Source organism: Berghia stephanieae, chromosome 1 (assembly GCF_034508935.2).
Source record: "Berghia stephanieae isolate SIO BIC M18660-M18661 chromosome 1, UCSD_Bste_1.3, whole genome shotgun sequence".
Lineage (NCBI taxonomy): Eukaryota > Metazoa > Mollusca > Gastropoda > Nudibranchia > Aeolidiidae > Berghia > Berghia stephanieae.
In genome coordinates, this window is record NC_088360.1 from 48,343,587 (window position 1) to 48,362,037 (window position 18,451).

At 34.3% G+C, this 18,451-nt stretch overlaps 1 protein-coding gene across 4 annotated transcripts; it reads right to left on the reverse strand.

Annotated features, from left to right (window-relative positions):
- Positions 1–2,073: 2,073 nt before the first annotated feature.
- On the reverse strand, positions 2,074–17,679 carry LOC144976715 (uncharacterized). Of its 4 annotated transcripts, none has more exons than XM_078921082.1 (3): positions 16,740–17,679; positions 4,451–5,259; positions 2,074–3,865 (listed from the first exon to the last, which is right to left on the reverse strand). In XM_078921082.1, exons 1-3 carry the CDS (start codon positions 16,888–16,890, stop codon positions 3,728–3,730), a joined length of 1,098 nt encoding a protein of 365 aa, XP_078777208.1. In that variant the 5' UTR covers positions 16,891–17,679; the 3' UTR covers positions 2,074–3,727. The 4 variants fall into 4 exon arrangements, with proteins under 4 accessions (XP_078777208.1, XP_078777214.1, XP_078777221.1 ...); XM_078921088.1 differs by lacking the exon at positions 16,740–17,679 and adding an exon at positions 6,161–6,832; XM_078921095.1 differs by lacking the exon at positions 16,740–17,679 and adding an exon at positions 5,751–5,949.
- Positions 17,680–18,451: the final 772 nt, after the last annotated feature.

Below are 18,451 nucleotides of genomic sequence, written 5' to 3' on the forward strand. Positions count from 1 at the left end.
TTAGTAGCTGGAAGACTAGGCAGAGTCTAAGGATAATGGGGCGAAGATAGATGATCTTAATGGACGACCAGCATATATAGAAAAAATGCCATCACTCTGCGGCTATGTGATCGAGTGGTGTGACAGTCGCCTTCGGATCGGAAAGTGTTGGGTTTGAGTCCCGAGCGGCGCATTGTTGAGTCCTTGGAAAAGACTCTTTACTCACATTCTCTCACCGTGCTCAGGTGTAAAATGAGTACCTGGCCGTTAAATCTGTTGTCTTTTTCCGAAAAAAAAAATGTAAGATCTCCTAACAAGCGTCATGTCTCGTCCAACATGTTAAGTATTGCTGTTGGCTAGGGACCCCTTGTAAAGAGCTTTGATTACGTTTAGTGAATATTGCGTCTTATAAAAGTTTAATTATTTTTTTTCGTTTTCCTTTTCTTTAACCAGAAGATCAGTTACAAAAGTATGTATCCAGCCTCAGGAAGAATGGTTTTACACTTCAAGTGAGATTGGAATCAGTTTTTTGACCTCACACTTTTGTTCCCTATTAGAAAATCAAAACAAAACAAAACAAAACAAATAAAAAACAAGCCAACTTGTAACATCCGTTACAGAGGAGCTTAAGCCAGCCTCAGATGTCAATTTCTCGCCTTTGGTAGGGCGATGAACAGCACACACCACTGAAACAATAACAAATAAAATCGATGCTTTTATTTTCTGACTTTATTTTCAATGTGACTGGGCAAACAAGTATTCATAAACAAGATAATATAGTCATATCATTCATTCATTCATTCATTCTCTCTCTCTCTCTCTCTCTCTCTCTCTCTCTCTCTCTCTCTCTCTCTCTCTCTCTCTCTCTCTCTCTCTCTCCCTCCCTCTCCCTTGCTATCGCTGTATATATAATATATATATATATATATATATATATATATATATATATATATATATATATATATATATATATATATATGTGTGTGTGTGTGTGTATGTAGTTTTGTATGTATGTATATGATGTGGTTGTATGTATGTATGTATAGTAGTATATGTTGTATGTATGTATGTATGTATGTATGTATGTATGTATGTATGTATGTATGTATGTATGTATGTATGTATGTATGATGTATGTATTTTATGCATATAATAAACAGTCGAATAAGTCCGGATAAATGCAGAGTGGACTATGGTGTTAATTTTTTAATAAGTATTTTTCCAGTCAGGATGTTTAGTTGTTATTTAGAATTGATAAGAAACGCTTAAATTTAGATTGTTAAGCATAACAAATTGCGCACATTAGACATCACAGTCATAGATATAGTTTTCAATCAATCATATACACATTACTTTTTCGTCTGTATGTCTCCGTACATGTATGTGTGTGTGTGTGTGTGTGTGTGTGTGTGTGTGTGTGTGTGTAAGCGTAAGTGATTCGATGGAAATTCGTTCCGCACTGGTGAAGATTGAACCTGTGGCGAACATTGACTGGTTTCTCTTTGTAAACCGGCCTTGATTTGCATAGCAAATAATAGAGGAATTGTTACTAATTGGAGGGTGGAAAAAAATTGTTGGCAATCACATAATGTTCTCATCGGTTGTATAATGATGGGAGCTGTGAGATTATTCCGTGGAATAATTATTAGATCCGCTATGATTGAATAATAATAAGGCAATTGTTATCGTTTCATATTGCAGCTATTTTTATTAGGTTTGTGTCTGATGATAATTTAATTTGCTGTGATGTAGATGTTGATATGGTTGTAGTAGTAGTAGCAGTAGTAGTAGTAGTAGTAGTAGTAGTAGTAGTAGTAGTAGTAGTAGTAGTAGTAGTACAGTAGTAGTGGTAGTAGTAGTAGTAGTAGTAGTAGTAGTAGTAGTAGTAGTAGTAGTAGTAGTAGTAGTAGTATAGTAGTAGTGTAGTAGTAGTAGTAGTAGTAGTAGTAGTAGTAGTAGTAGTAGTAGTAGTAGTAGTAGTAGTAGCAGTTGTAGTAGTAGTAGTAGTAGTAGTAGTAGTAGTAGTAATAGTAGTAGTAGTAGTAGTAGTAGTAGTTGTTGTTGTTGTTGTTGTTGTTGTTGTTGATATTATTATTTATTATTATTGTTTTTGTTGTTGTAGATGTTATTGTTGCATTCACTGTTATCTTTTGCTGTTATTGTTATAACGCATTTGTTATTGTTCTTGCATTAGTTATGTAGGAGTTAAAATTTATTTATATTCTTTTCTTTGGATTTTTTTTTAAATTCTAAATGATCTTATTTTCTTTTTTTTCATTTCTATCTGCTTGTTGTTGTTTTGGGTTTTGTTTGTTCTTGTTCTTTTGGGGACTTTTTTGTCTTTTGAAAACGAGGGGAGTAAAAGAATTTATCTAATCGAAATGAATTCCATTCATATCTCGCTGAAATGTGAAACGGTATCTTCCTCACTTATAAACAAAACCTCACCACATCAATTATATAATATATTCATTGTAAATTTCATACAAAATATTACAGTAAGTACAAAAATGCAAGGTGAAATAAATGAGTAAAATCAAATGAGGTTCGTAAAATTTCTTGAGCATTATCTGTCAATACGTGACTAGAATGTAGAAGTAAGTAAAGCACTTTTTAAAAATTGTCAGTACATTAGCGTAACGTAAGACTTAATAATAATCCCAAATGACTGAACTGTGGAAGATACCAAGTGCCCAGTTTAGAGTTGTCAATTGGGGCCTTTCTATTTTTGGTTGCAAAAACCCTACCACGGACCTTTGTTGAGTTTCATGAAAATCTGTAAAGGTGTGTATAAAACAGTGCTAGACAAAACAGAAATAAAATTCCAAGAAAAATATCCATCCCAAAAAATCAGCCAGCCTGATATTTTGTGATGGTTTTTTTTTTTTTTCGTGTATTTTTCTTTCTGCTTTGACCGACGCTTTTTCATACAGAAATTTTCAGATCTGAATATTTCTCCAGTGCCTGCTCCCTAATTTGGCATAATGAGTTTCGTGTGAGAAAGAAGGCATAATGATACATACGTTCATTTTTATTCAAACTGTATGGCAAATAAAGTATATTATGTAGCCTTTACTTTGACTAGCTAAAGCAACAAAAAGATCTGGCACATTTTCATTCCGAGTCACCTTCGACTGGTACCTTCCATTCATCAATCAGGAGCAATGCGTTCTTTTGGTGCATGTGGGTGTATCACCAAACGTTGGTTTCGTCATTGTTTTAAAAGTGTTTTTTAAAAAAATCAAACAAATGTGACAAGCCTGCATTAGAGTGTCAGCCACACACCATTTTCCATATGAATCTGATCACAGAATAATTCAAATTTTGTAGGTTTTTCATATAAAAAATCATGTTTTTTTCCAGTCCAGATCTGGGGCATTTGATACATTTCTTTCTGGAGATAAATGTATCCAGAATGTTTAGTCTGGCGCCGGTAATTATTGCTCATCCATTTGGTTATTTATCTATAAATTGTTGATATAGTTGAATGTTTCCATAAAAGTACCTCAAAAATAGATATAAAATATGTCCTAAGCAAACGAATCCACGCAAACAAATCCACGTAAAAGGAATTTTACCAGCATACTGAATGTTTTGAACTGGATAATGTTTAAACAAATCCATTGTTGATGGGATGGTTATCAACAAAATGAATGGTATTTTAAAGAAATGAATTATCTGTAGATGGGATTTTTTTTTAACGTATCTCTCTTTGGCAGAACGGTAGTTATCTTCATTCTACAGTAAATCAAAGCCTGTTGAACTGCAATGCCAGATTGAGGGATGTCTTGATTACAGCTGGTCCAATGCCATGCCTCAGCCAATCAGGCAAAAGGAATTTGGTCAGGTCGATGTTCAGAGTCTCTTGCAAGGCCTGAAATCCATCCTGTAAAATACCAAAGAAAGAAAGACAAATGTTTATCAGTGTCAAATTAAAAATACAGATTTAAATTGATCATGATAGGATATGAAAAATAGACTTCACTTGATTTCATGTTATGCTCTAGCATCAAAGAGTATATATTCAATGTTATTGTTATCATATAACGTTATAACAAGTGTAACTAAATTACAAATTGCCATATTTATGGACAATAAAGATCTATTATTATTATTATTATTATTACTATATATTATTATTATTATTATTATTATTATTATTATTATTATTATTATTATTATTATTATTATTATTATTATTATTATTATTATTATATGATTCATCTCGATTTTATAAAATGAATAATAGATATAATTAATAAACTAGTTTACCATTGGAAGAGACCAAATTGTAAAAGGAGGAAAGAATGAGTGACATAGAAAAATGGAGATGGAAAGGGGAGATTGTAAGAAACGGGGAGAGTAATTTCAAGGAAAAACTTTGAATAGGATGGAGAAAGAGAGAGAGAGAGAGAGAGAGAGAGAGAGAGAGAGAGAGAGAGAGAGAGAGAGATAAATATATCTTTTTTACCTTCCCACTGTGTCTCTCATCGAAGCTGTCAGCAATTTTTTTCAGCTCGTCCACGATGCTGTGACAAAGCTGCTCGTCACCTTCTGACTCAAGTTCACCACTCTGTTGTGGCTCTGGTAAATGTTTAATGAAAAGATCTGTCATTCTTCGTTGGAGTTTCCTCTTCGTCATTTCCTTCTCCAAATCCGATCGGGTTCCGGAATGTTGTGAATTTGAATTTGAACTTTTTGAGGCACTTGTTGAGTTTTCTGATGGCAACATTTCAACTGAATGTTTTTGAATTGGAGAACCGTCTGTGGTGTCTGCAGAAGTTCCCACAGTAGAATTGTCAATGGGTTGTTTTGGAATAAGACCACTGATGGAGTTGTGGATTTTGAAAGTGTTGCTTTGGATGTTCGATTTTGTTATCTGTTGGGAACGTGGCAGCGGATCTGAACAACACCGGTGGCATTGTCTTTGATTAACAGATTTGCCCTTCACATATGGTTCAAGCCCAATGTCATTTTCACCATGATAGGATTCTTGGCGATGTATCACCATTGGGCCGTTGCACTTCGATGTCATCGTTGAAGATTGGCGAATTTGGTCAAAACTTCGATGGAGGAATGTGTTATTGTTGTGATAAATGTTGATTTTGTTGTAATGATTACTGTTTGTTGTCACTCGCCTTCCAATGCTGTGGTTGCTGATGTCGTCCATGGATTTGCATCTTTTTGCTAACCCATCGTGATGATTGACAGTGGTCGCTGCACTTGTACTAAGGAGATCTGGTTGAAGTTCCCGGAATGTCATGCTGGCTTTGTGTATGTCTGAAATGAAGAAACAAATAATTATTTTTTTTTCAAATGAATAAATAAAACAGATAAGAAAAGAGTTGTAAACCTCTTTAATAATATTTAGTACTCTCTCTCTCTCTCTCTCTCTCTCTCTCTCTCTCTCTCTCTCTCTCTCTCTCTCTCTCTCTCTTCTCGTTATCCTTTGTATGGATTGATGCCATTATGAACATAATATTGAACTATCCCAGTTGCAATGTTTGTTTATTTTATGTTGTTGTTGTTTCTCTTTTTATTGTTTATTGTTTTGTTGTTTGTTTTTTTTTTTTGTTCTTGTTTGCTTGTTTATTTTGTTTTTGTTTTTGTTTTGCTTTGTGTTGTGTTATTTTTCTTTTGAATATTTGTTTTTTACCTCAATGAATATCAAGGACCTCGGAGATGTCACAAGTTATAACTCGAAAACGCAAACGACAATAAAGCACAACTCGAAAAACTGAGTAAAAAGGTGATTTTAAATAATTATCTACCTGATTAATGCGTTGAAACAACATAATGTAATATTCACACTTAAACAGTAGCAATCCATAAGTCCTGTATTCATTCGAAACATGATGTGCTTAAACAACAATGTGATAATAATATTAAGTATAGAGTATTATTTAACACAGTGTGTATGTCTGTCAGATTATGTGCTATGGTCCATTACAGTGATGTAACACACTGGCTGTTTGATAAAAGTCTGCATTGTAATTTATAGAATATGTTATCGACCTTTAGAGATAATATTTAATTATAACACTGACACATCAAAACGATTAGATAAGTGTGCCTTGTTTTTAATTGATATGTATCATACACGAGTCTTTATAAACAATCTGAGCATGTCATAAGACGAGGGAGATCCCCTAATTTTAATATTAAAATTGATTTCACTTACTTTGATGCCTCCAACGGAAATTTTTGTTGTTTGTGTGTTTTGTTTCTTTCTATTTCAAAGGCTGGTGTTTCTATTTTTAGCACAATCGGTACAGCAAAATAATCAATGAATCAGTCACATTCACAGGTTGGTTTCAAACAGTAATAATGACATTATGTATTGTCATAACTTCTGAATTCCCTTTGGTATGGAATAAAAACAATCCGTGACAAGAATGAAGGCGTAGATGACAATAATAAAGACTCAGAATCCATTTAAAGATTGTCTATTATTATTTAACAAATTCTCAGCACAATATGTGCAACTCATTTAAATTCTTGGAATCAGAGTTTTAAAAGTATTATCTTTGAATCGCGTAAACAAATTGAACGTTTAAAGTCTTTTTGTAGTTTATCTTATTGTGTTTCTTATCATGAACACATGCCAATGCCAGGTAAAAGGGAAAGTTCAGCTTGCTGTCATTGTCTTTAACTGAATATGGTACCTGTTCTCTCTATAGCTATTCAATAAACTGATCCGGTGCCACACTCTTCAAGACTTTTGTCTTTGTGTTATGTTACTCGTGCGAATACGTAAAGCATTGGTCTATTGCCAATACACACAGTCCACGCGGCTGCCAATGTTAGTGGAGATTATTAAACTCTACTATTCCCCTTGTATCCAGACTGTTATGACGATACCGTTACTCATGAGCTAGAGAAGTAAGTTAGTTTACACTACTCGATGTTGTCAAACGCGGTAAGCAAGAAAACTATACGATGACTGGTCCCATTAGGATCTTTAGGAACACGTTTGAACTTTGTCGCCATGTTTCCAGTCGAAACTGCAAAGAAGATAGGACATTCAATGCATTATGTGCTTCGATTTTCCTGGGGGGGGGGGGGGGTTAAAATTTCTAGATTAGATTAACCGACACAAACGTTTTGCAATGGGTTGGGTGTATTGTTTCTAAAATAACACAGCAACGCCAACTTTTTTGGGGGTTGTTCTCTATTTGATTGAATATAATCGATACCTCACTCGTCTCTTTGCGCACAGCTACTATAATCTATCCCTCTTGTTTTGTATTAGTCTCTTCGCTATACCGCACACCTGTATTGGGTGATCTATATTTGTCCCTGACGTGATATCCTGTTGTAACCATTATAATCCTTCGCGCTTACACTTCGTCACCTTGACGGATAGGACTTTTCGCTAGTAAAATTGAGACAACCATGCATTCGCATTTCACACCCTTTCTCCTCGTCAACCAATCTGCCGAAGTTTAAGACAAATTACAAATAAAATGTAAGCGCTTTTGATTTCATCTAATGTAACATTCATAGAACCGAACAAGTAAAGCGAAATAGGCCTTTACTTTAATTTATTTTTTTTAATTGTCAAAAGTATCTTTTGGGTCGTTAGCCAATCGGACACTATCTAAATCATTGAATATTGAAAAGATGACAAGCGTGATCATTTACTTTTACTGAGGGGATAAACGAAGCGGAAGATCGAGAGGAAGGCGACTCCACTCAGCGGACATAAAAATCTCCCGCCCAATGTAATTTATTCCGTGACTAATGATAGCAGTCACAGATGAACTAAAGGATAGGGAAGGATTAACACTTTGACATCACCCTTATTTAAGCGCATAAAAGTAACAAATCCTTGTAAATTGGTTTCCAACTCAGGGGTAGACATATGAAAAAGAAGAAAAAAATCGCCTGCGGTTTTGAACGATGCGATATCTAATAATTATAAACAGAGGAAAAAGAAATGGTTTGTTTGTTTTTTTTTTTTTTTTTGTTTTTACGCTTTTCTAATTATACAACTCCGACTACAGAAAAATAAATTAATAAGGTGGATATGAGTAAAAACCGACGAACAAGTCAAATTGTTATGGTCTTATTGTTATACTGGAAATACACTCAAGCCAACACAATAGCAACGATGTTAAAACAAAACTATAAATGAGTTCGGTTATCAGACCTGCAAATAAGTGTACGTGGGTAAACATTAAGTTCTTAAATTATTTCTTTAACTAAAAATTAAAATAGATGCTACACAGCATTTGTGTTTGAAAACTAAAAAAAAGAGATAATAATACAGAAAGCGAGAATCGGCATTGTTTTGCCGTAGGCAGACTTGTCTAGTATTACGAAAAAATCGTAGAAATACGAATTTTTGGCTCCAGTTACAGAACAGCATTCGCTTCTTTGACTCATTAAAAGGAAAGTCTAGTTTCTTAGAATCTATATTAAGGTCTTTGGAGATTTGTTTTTGTTTTTTGTTTTTGGATCACGCCAGAGGCAAATTATTTATTTCAAAAGCTATTTAAAGTGACTTTTTCTTTTTTCCCTTGGAAACTAGGATTATTTATTTTCTTTTTAATTTCAAGTAGGCAGCTCTGGCCGTAGGCAACGAGAGGTCAATCTTACAAAACACTATTGAATTTGTAATCCGATTAAATGTGATTGCAACAACACAATCGTACAAGGCTCAACTTGCAATTGCAATGATTTAATAGCGCCAGCACGCTTCTGTATATTTTTGATTTATAACATCTATTTATAGACACGCCGTGCTTCATGGCTAAGCTAATATTATTATAAAGATACGTCTCAAAAGTACATATAGTTCGAATGATGTTTCATCACACCGAATTTATTGATGGATTTAAAATTGACGGCGGTACGAGAGGTGAACGGACGCGTCAGATGGGGAGGGGTTGGGGGGAGGGGGGGAGGGGGTTGAGGGAGTTGTGAGTGAGAAGGAAATAATTAATCTTCAGAAGTCAGAGGCACAAGGCCCAAAATACTTTCCGCCAGAACAAACAGACCCAGCTCCCCCCAAAAAATAAGAGACTTGCAATATGTGGAATAGAAATCTGGTTCCTCATTTGATATGTTGCTCAAAGCAATGTGAAGGACAGTGAACATGGTGAAACCGAAAATTAGTTAAATAATGGGGCAGCGTGGCTTAGCGGTGAGGTCTTTGCTTCGTACCCGAAAGGTACTGAGTTCGAATACCGGCTGCGCTGCTTGGCCTTGAGCAAGTCACCTCGACCTAGCTCAGTTTGCGGCGCTGCACTGCGGCTGGCGCTTGAGTTATTTCAGTCGTCACTCGGAATAGACCCTAAAGACAAATTTCCCCTGCCTCTGGGACGAATAAAGAGAATGTTATTTATTGCGTGATTTAAATGTGTATGTTTGGGTTTTCTATTCTCCATATAAAATGATGTAATCTATTTTCATCGATGCCAGAGATCGTACGCACAATGACCTCGATTGACTTATTCTTGGCTGCTGCTGTTGTTGTTGTGAAAACACTCACTACTGGACGTCGGAAGTTCATTTCCCTGTGTGTAAGTAAAGATTTAACTTGCGGTTAGACCAAGGCAATCCAAGAAGGTGCTGGGTTAGACTTGTGACCACAAAGTAAGCGGTGCGTGGCAGTGACCGCAGTGACCGCAAGGGGTCAATACATGAGTTGAGTCAGATATTTACATCGACATGAACCTCCTCAAAGACCATCTGCCTAGTACAGTGGAGGCTCATTTCTGTTCCTTCACTGCCGTCTCTATTGGCTTTTAAATAATTTATTCCGTGGTTGGTTCTGGGAATTGTCTATCTTGTTGACGGCATTTTCTTTTCTATTTTGTTCGTGTTGTTGTTTGTTTTATTTTGTTGGATTCTTTATCTAAATTCGGTTTCGTCTTTCTCCAGCAAAACATGATAAAAATTATATGAAAGACACAACTCCGTCTGTATTAAACAATCGTGATTGAAAAGTGGAACTGACACCAGTTTTTTGTTGATTTTTTTCTTTTTGTTGTTGCTTTTATTTTGTTTTGTGTTTTGTTTTTTGTTGTTTTTTTTTAATTTCTTTTATTTTCTCTCCCCCCCCCCCCCCTAAAAAATACATACGTGAATTTTACAGAATGACACAACACTGCATCCATTTTATATTTTTAAAGTCTTTGAGTAGATGTTATCAGAGCGAATGGAATCTACAAGACTGAAATTCTACTTTCTATTATTATTTTTATTATCTTCCGCCTTCCTATCTCTCTCTTTTCGTGGAAATAGAGTGGAAGACGAAACCGCTAGGTGGACGGACTGACTGTGTTGACAAGCACTGTCCTTGGTCCATACTATATAATCGGCCTAGGGGGGGGGGGGGGGGGGGATACTTTGAGATCAATAATTGTGCACCGGAAAGATGACACAATCATTGCTGGTGGCATTAAGGCCTTATACTGCCATACTATGAACAAATAAAAACATGTTTTTCAAAATTTTGGCCAGAAAACTCGTCCTTCAACTGTCGATCGATTAAAATGACCGTCATCTTGGGAAAAACTCTCAAACCTTGGACTAGGCGAAGTACAAGGTTTGAGAGTTGTTTTTTTTTGTTGCCAAGATGACGGTCATTTCAATTGACCGAGAGTTGAAGGACGAGTTTTCTGGCCATGTAATGTGTTTTTGTTTGTTTTGTTGGTTTATTTGGGGTTTTTTTGGGTTTTTTTTTTTTTTATTTTTTTTTTTTTTTTTTAATTTTTTTGTTTTTTGTTTTTTTTGTTTTAGTCAAGTACGGAAGAAAACAGAACAGGGCAGTGTAAGGGTAAATCGACATCGTAATGATTGTGTATTTTCGGGTGGTCATATTTTGGTGGGGTGCCAACTCAGATAGACGCTGAGATCTATGTATCTCTTCATTTCTTGATTTATTTACTTATTTATGCATTAACTCATTCATGCATTTATTTGTTGCATTCTAAAATTTATCTATCGATTTTTTTTTTACCTACCTATCTTATCATTTGTATTTCTTTTTTTTTTTTTTTTCTTTTTTTTTTTGTACATCATTTATTTATGTATTCATTTGCTTATCTAATTTATCCGTCTTGTCCGCATTCTTATTATTGTTTGGATATCTGACTATAAACAATTACTGGCACATACGAAAGGTGGTCAACACTATCCTCGTGACTTACTCTAAGGGTAGCGAGCAATTATTGGTAGGCATACCTACTGATCGTTACATTTCACGCCTAGAGAACCAGAATAACATCCGTTTCCTTAAAGAACAGCTCTAGCCGCCATTGTTGGTGATACTGCATACCTACTGTAAACTACAAAATACTTACTAATCGTTAGCAACGGTAGCAGATGTATTCGTAGTAGAGGCTAATTATTCAATAATAATAATATTATTATAATCTTAACAAACAGATAAAGGTCAACGAGCTCAGCCAGTCAAGTGTTAATTTCTTACTTGTTTCTATCCAAGAAACATGCCGTAAACAGACAAAACACTATTATCCTATTTTGACCAGAAACTTTTTTTTCATATTACAATCGACATGATAAAATATCTATCAAGTTGACATATTATTATTATTATTATTATTATTATTATTATTATTATTATTATTATTATTATATTATTATTATATTATTATTATTATTATTATTATTATTATTATTATTATTATTATTATTATTTATTATTATTATTATTATTATTATTATTATTATTATTATTATTATTATTATTATTATTATTATTATTATTATTATTATTATTATTATATTATTATTATTATTATTATTATTATTATTATTATTATTATTATTATTATTATTATTATTATTATTATTATTATTATTATTATTATTATTATTATTATTATTATATTATTAATTATTATTATTATTATTATTATTATTATTATTATTATTATATTATTATTATATTATTATTATTATTATATTATTACTATATTATATACTACTACAACTATTACTACTACTACTACTACTACTACTACTACTACTACTACTACTACTACTACTACTACTACTACTATTATTATATTATTATACCGTACGCTAGTATTACCTACTCAGTTTATAATCATTAAATTTCCTGTAAATTGAAATCACTGTTTCTAATAATATTAGGACAGGGACTGAAAATTCGGAGATCACAAGAAACTAAATAGCAATATTTTCCCTGGGAATGTACTCTTTTCCTTCAGATTCAAAGACAAAACAACTTACCATTAAATCATAAGGTTTCACAGGAAGAGATAAGAGATAGATAGATAGATAGATAGATAGATAGATAGATAGATAGATAGATAGATAGATAGATAGATAGATAGATAGATAAATAGATAGATAGATAGATTGATAGATAGATAGATATATAGATAGATAGATAGATAGATAGATAGATAGATAGATAGATAGATAGACTGATAGGTAGATAGATGGATTGATGAATTGCTATATATTATATATATATATATATATATATATATATATATATATATAATATATATATATATACAAGAGAAGAAGAGAGAGAGAGAGAGAGAGAGAGAGAGAGAGAGAGAGAGAGAATAGAGTAATAAGTACATTTCATTTGCAGCGACAAGGGTATTTCCCTCCATTACGTATTCTTGGCAAAGTCTAAACCGTAATCCCAAGGTTCCTTTTACTACAAATGACAAATAACAAGAGATTATAGTAAGATTGTAGTAGTGAACTCGCGTTGCACAATATTAGTAATATTATTATAGGATAAACTCAAACTTAATCTTTCTTCTTCCTCCTCCCCTTTTCCTTTGTTGTGGACGGATACTATGGCTTATCAGATAATATGGTTCCAATTGTTTATACACACATAGTACGTAAGTATTATTTATGGAAGTTGGTACTAGTTTCTAGTTATAAATACTACCTCTCAAGTCACGTTGTTAGAGGCTTATAAGATTAAAATAAAACACAAATAACGAAACGAGCCAACAATATGATTCAGGCTTTTGAACATTTTGGCTTTTGTTCTGTTTAACTAATACAACTGTATAACTTTTGAGTCTTGATAAAGTCAACAGAACCGGACCAGAAAGACTGGTTGACTGTTAACAAAGTTGACTTTATCAATTATTAATTCAACTTATTCAAATAAAGAAAATATAATTTGGGACCAACAAGACAAGAGGTGTTGACTTTAAGCAGAAGCTAGCTTTAAGAGTGCTGACTTTATGCGGATTCCACTGAATTCAACAAGATGTTTCTTTTCGATTTCAAATAATTGATTGTTGAATCTCAACAGCATACTGCATAGATCGCTGCAAAATACATAATAAAATTAGAATTGTCTCAATTAAAATAACTTCAATTTCTACAACAACCACGTGATAGGCAATTCATTTTAATGAGAAAAGACTTTCTTGATGATAATATTTTACCGTTTGCGAAAATGACCATAAATCCCCCCCCCCCCCCCCAAAAAAAAACAAACAAAAAGAAACGGTTTAGACTTGAGACCTCAAATAAAACAGGTTCGATATGTCATTTTTACGGCAGTTGGTAACAAATGATTTTCTAGTGCGACTGTGTAGTCTTCTGGTATGGCACTGGCCTCGGATCGGAGGGTCCAGGGCTCGAGCCCGCCCTGAGCGGCGCAAAGTTGAATCCTTGGAAGTGGCTCTTTACTCACATTCTTTTACTATACTCAGGTGTAAAACGAGTACCTGGCCGTAAAGAGGATGGTCTATCGGGGAAAAAATGCAGTATGACCTAACACTAACAGGCATCATAACTCGTCTTACATGTTAAATGACCGGAGACAGAGATGGGTTATAAAATATTTTTTTTGTTTTTTTGGTTTGATTTTTGTTTTGTTTTTTTTTTTTTGTTTTTTTTTGTTTGTTTGGTTTTTTTTTTTTTGGTTTTTTTTTGGTTTGTTTGTTTTTGTTTGTTTTTTTGGTTCTTTTTTTTTTGTTAGTTTTTGTTGTTTTGTTTGTTTTTGTTTTTTTTTTTTTTTTGTTTTTTTTTTTGTCTTTTTTTATTTCTTTGTTGTTTTTTTGTGTTGTTTTTTTTTAATGTTTTGTTTTGGTAGGGGCTGATTGTTTTTGTTTTTTGTTTGTTTCTCTTTTGTTTTTTGTTGTTTGTATTGTTTTTGTTTGTTTGTTGTTCTTTTTTTTTTTTTTTTTTTGGCTCAGTGATTTCTTTGTTTCATTATTTTAAATCATGAAATAGCGAGAGAGGGATTGACAGAGATGGAAAGAGAGAGGGAGAGAGAGGGGAAGAGAGAGAGAGAGAGAGAGAGAGAGAGAGAGAGAGAGAGAGAGAGAGAGAGAGAGTCGATCTGCCGTCACTGTCGCCAAATGCAAAGTCGAGAGTGATCTCTAAATAGTGCGCGTGGAATAAATTATGATAAAGACACACGTAACAAAACAAATACACCACTCACTCTCGACATAACAATGTCACGTGGGTTTGTTATGACTGTGCAGCGATGAACTAAAAATACACTCGTCCTGAGTGTCGTGTGCATGAGATGCAGTCGCTTATCTCATCATGTCGATTACATAAAGTAGGTCTCTCTCTCTCTCTCTCTCTCTCTCTCTCTCTCTCTCTCTCTCTCTCTCTCTCTCTCTCTCTCTCTCTCTCTCTCTCTCTCTCTCATTCGTTTTAACATCGCTGAGCACCCTTCCTCCTTCCCTTATTCATCTCACCCGCCCCCCCCCCCCCCCTCTCTCTCTCTCTCTCTCTCTCTCTCTCTCTCTCTCTCTCTCTCTCTCATCTCTTTTACTCTTACCAATATTAAAATGACTGTGTGTTCCTTTGTTTTATTTTGTTCTTCTCTTGGGAAGGGGGGGGGGGGGGGGGTATTTATATATATATATATATTTATATATATATATATATATATATATATATATATATATATATATATGTAATATATGTATGTATGTATATATGTATGTATGTATGTATGTATGTATGTAAGTATGTATGTATGTATGTATGTTAGCATGCATGTATTTGTGAGTGTGCATCTGCTGTGACCGTCCATTCTTATCTCTTCCAGCTCTTATGTCATGCCATCTAATAATAGATTTTCGAGGTCAACTAACATGAAAAGTTCATTGTCAGTCTCTCCGTTCTTTGTTTTTTTTTCATCCCCTTCCTTAACTATCCTAATCTCTCTCTCTCTCTCTCTCTCTCTCTCTCTCTCTCTCTCTCTCTATCTATCTATCTATCTTTCTCTCTATCTATCTATCTATCTATCTATCTATCTATCTATCTATCTATCTATCTATCTATCTATCTATCTATCTATCTTTCTTTCTTTCTTTCCCTCTCTCTTATCTCTCTTGTCTTTCTCTTCTATCTCTCATTATCTCCACTCTCCCTCCTTAATCTATCCATCTATCACTCTCCTATCAGCTCACCTACCTAACTACCTATCGATCGATATGTCGACCTATTTAACTAGCTGGATAGCTCAATTTTTAGTAATACGTGTACGTGTATCAACCCAGTTCCCCCGTTCTTCTTGCATACGTTGTGTCCCAAAGACAAATTTAAGATAAGCCCTCTGGGACTGAACATTCTTGGAAGACACGAATGCATTCATTTACTTATTCATTTATTTATTTATCAATCTATTCTTAGTGATTGGTCATGGTAATTGTGTGACCTTGATGGTAAGATGAAAGCAATTGAAAACGATGATGGCGATGGATGATGAAAAAGATGCTGATAAGGAAACGATTATGATTATATGACTCTTGACTTTATCGCATTTGTTATCTCGGGATAACCACTCAACTCAATGACTCCGTTTCGAGTGCGATTTATTTGTTGTCAAGAGTATTCAAAACTAATAGGCTCTTCTGGTGTACTATGAACAAAAAAACTACATTAAAAAAATTTGGTCAGAATACACGTCCTTCAAATATCGACCCATTTGAATGACCCTCATCCTGCCAAAATCCCTTAAACCTGAGACTTAAACAGAAGTCCCGGGTTAGAGAGCTTTTTATAAGACGATGGTAATTTTAATCGGTCGATATTTGAAGGACGAGTTTTCTGGCCAAAATCTTTAACACCTGTTTTGTTTTGGTTTTGTTTTGTTTTAAGATTACGAGGAGTGTTGGATGAAGTTGACGATTTGTATTACACCATTCTACTTTCTAATGTTTATGTGAAACATGTTTGTTTTGCGTGGAAGAGAGTTGGTTGTTGGTGTTTTTAAGGAAATGGGAAATCTTTTGGTGAAGGTTTTTCTCTTTATATTTTATATCTATTGAGTTGTTTGTTTGTGTTTTGTTTTTTTTTTTGGTGTTTTTTTTTTGTTTTGTTTTTTTTTTTTTTGTTCTCTCTATCTCTATCTCACTCTTTCTCTCCATTTGTCCCTCTCTATCTATCTGTCTGTCTGTATATCTATCTATCTATCTATCTATCTATCTATCTATCTATCTATCTAGCTATCTATTTATCTATCTATCTGCCTATATATCTTTGTATCAATCCATCTTTCTCCGTTTTTCTATCTTACACACACATACACAGGTTCTCTCTCACACACACATACTCAAACACACACACAGACACTCACTCACTCATTCACTCATCTGTCGCACATTTTCTTTCTCCCTCTATCTATCAACCGCACTCACTTATATAGAAAATATCACACACACACACACACACACACACACACAAACACACAATTACACACATATTCATATACACACATTATGCTAAAACCACATCCTATGACTCTTACTTACCCTTTATGATATCTGGTAAGTCATCGGGAGGGCTGACGTCTTGGCAGCTACTTGGATCTACAAGCCAAGCAATCGTTCTGAGTGTTTTGTTGAGTACTTTGTCTAGTATTGAGTCTAAAACACGCTCGATCTGGTCACAGAGAGACATCATCTTCTTGCAGAGACTCGAGTATTTATTTATATCGAATATTTTATTTTTAGTGCCACACTTGATTTGAATAGTACTGTAATTCGTTCCATGCAATGCAAAAGCAGTATAATGTCTTGTTAGTCACCGCCAGTGGGTAGTCTTTTCAAATGGAAAATACGTATAATAAATCAGCACTGTGTATATTAAAGCACTTAATTTTATGGAGAGTTAGAATTGTTTATTTCCACACTCTCTTAACACCTTTGATCCAGTTGTGAATTATTGCTTGATGAATATTTACTCATTGTTGATTTCAGGTTTAAAAATCACAAGACAATTTAAGTTCGAAGTCACTTTCAAAATAATACCGAGCAAGCTCTTTAACGTTGAATTTGTTATCTGCTTTGGTCAGACGAAATAGCACGTTTTATATAGGTAGGTGTTCAAGAAAATAATATGGGTGTGAAAATCAGTGAGATAATAATATAACAAATCGTTCATTATTACGGGTACGTAATCAGTATACGCATATTATTGTTTTAGCGATAAGGAAAACACATAGCTACTTGTCACTGGCCACCAAAGTATGTTTAGAGCACGATGTGGAAAAAAGAAAACGGGTCAATCATTCACACGTGTGCACAGGTTGAAAAGTATGTATTATTTAGTAAGCTCCTGTTAACGTGAAGTGATATTATAGTTAAATCATTGCAATCCACTATATTTCTTTTGCGTAGTGTTCAGTATGAGTAGTCATTTCGAATTCTTCCCGCTACGCTTCGCGTGCGGCATTTTGTTTACACCCGTATCGTGGCTAGCAACGAATCGCATGCCCGTATCGACCGTGGGAATCAGGTCGACCAATGAGATACCGCGGTTATAATGCCATTTGTGATGATGACGAATGGCGAACCAATGAAAGCGTTTGTTTTGGTCATCGTGATTCCCATGCTTTCATCATCACGCGGCGACGGCCATAAGCATGGTGAGTTCCATAATAAAACTGATCTTCCTGAACCCAATGGAAAGGAGCTACTTTCAGTCGCACCATCACTGTGTTTCTTCCAGCTAGCAACCCCCCCCCCCCCCCCACCATCGGCTGTTCTCTCACGTCATTTCGCGTATTTCAAAAATAAACACGGCTCGTTTAGTCTGTAACTTTTTTAATCAATTGAAAATAATGTTTTTGCCAGGATGAGGGTCATTGAAATCGATCTATAGGTAGTTCGAAGTTGACGTCACTCAGGTCTTTGTTATTTTTTCTTGCCATCCGCGTTTATGAGTAATTCTCAATTAACTGTTAAACTGTATTAATCTGATAATAAACGTTAATGGTTACACCCAGTTTTGTGGGTTGGTCCGTTATACTTCCGGATGGCAATGTTGTGAGCTTCTTAGTCAAGCACATGCTATCTATATTTAAAGGACGAGTTTTCTGGCCATATTTTTTTATAGATTTCTTTCCAGAGTACGACAGTTATTTAAATGATCAAGCGTTGAATGCCCGAGATTTTTTTAAACATCCAAGTTCGAAGTCAGCCATGTTTTATTTCCTTTCCTTGTCCTTTTTTTTATTCACTAC

What these genes read in the sequence shown, in the direction of transcription:
- LOC144976715 (XM_078921082.1), bottom strand. Translation starts at nt 16,890, where the DNA reads ATGATGTCTCTCTGTGACCAGATCGAGCGTGTTTTAGACTCAATACTA. An exon ending in CTTACCAGATATCATAAAGG is followed by an intron (nt 5,260 to 16,739) that starts GTAAGTAAGAGT and finishes TCTTCATTTCAG; the next exon opens with ACATACACAAAGCCAGCATG. An exon ending in ATGAGAGACACAGTGGGAAG is followed by an intron (nt 3,866 to 4,450) that starts GTAAAAAAGATA and finishes GGTATTTTACAG; the next exon opens with GATGGATTTCAGGCCTTGCA.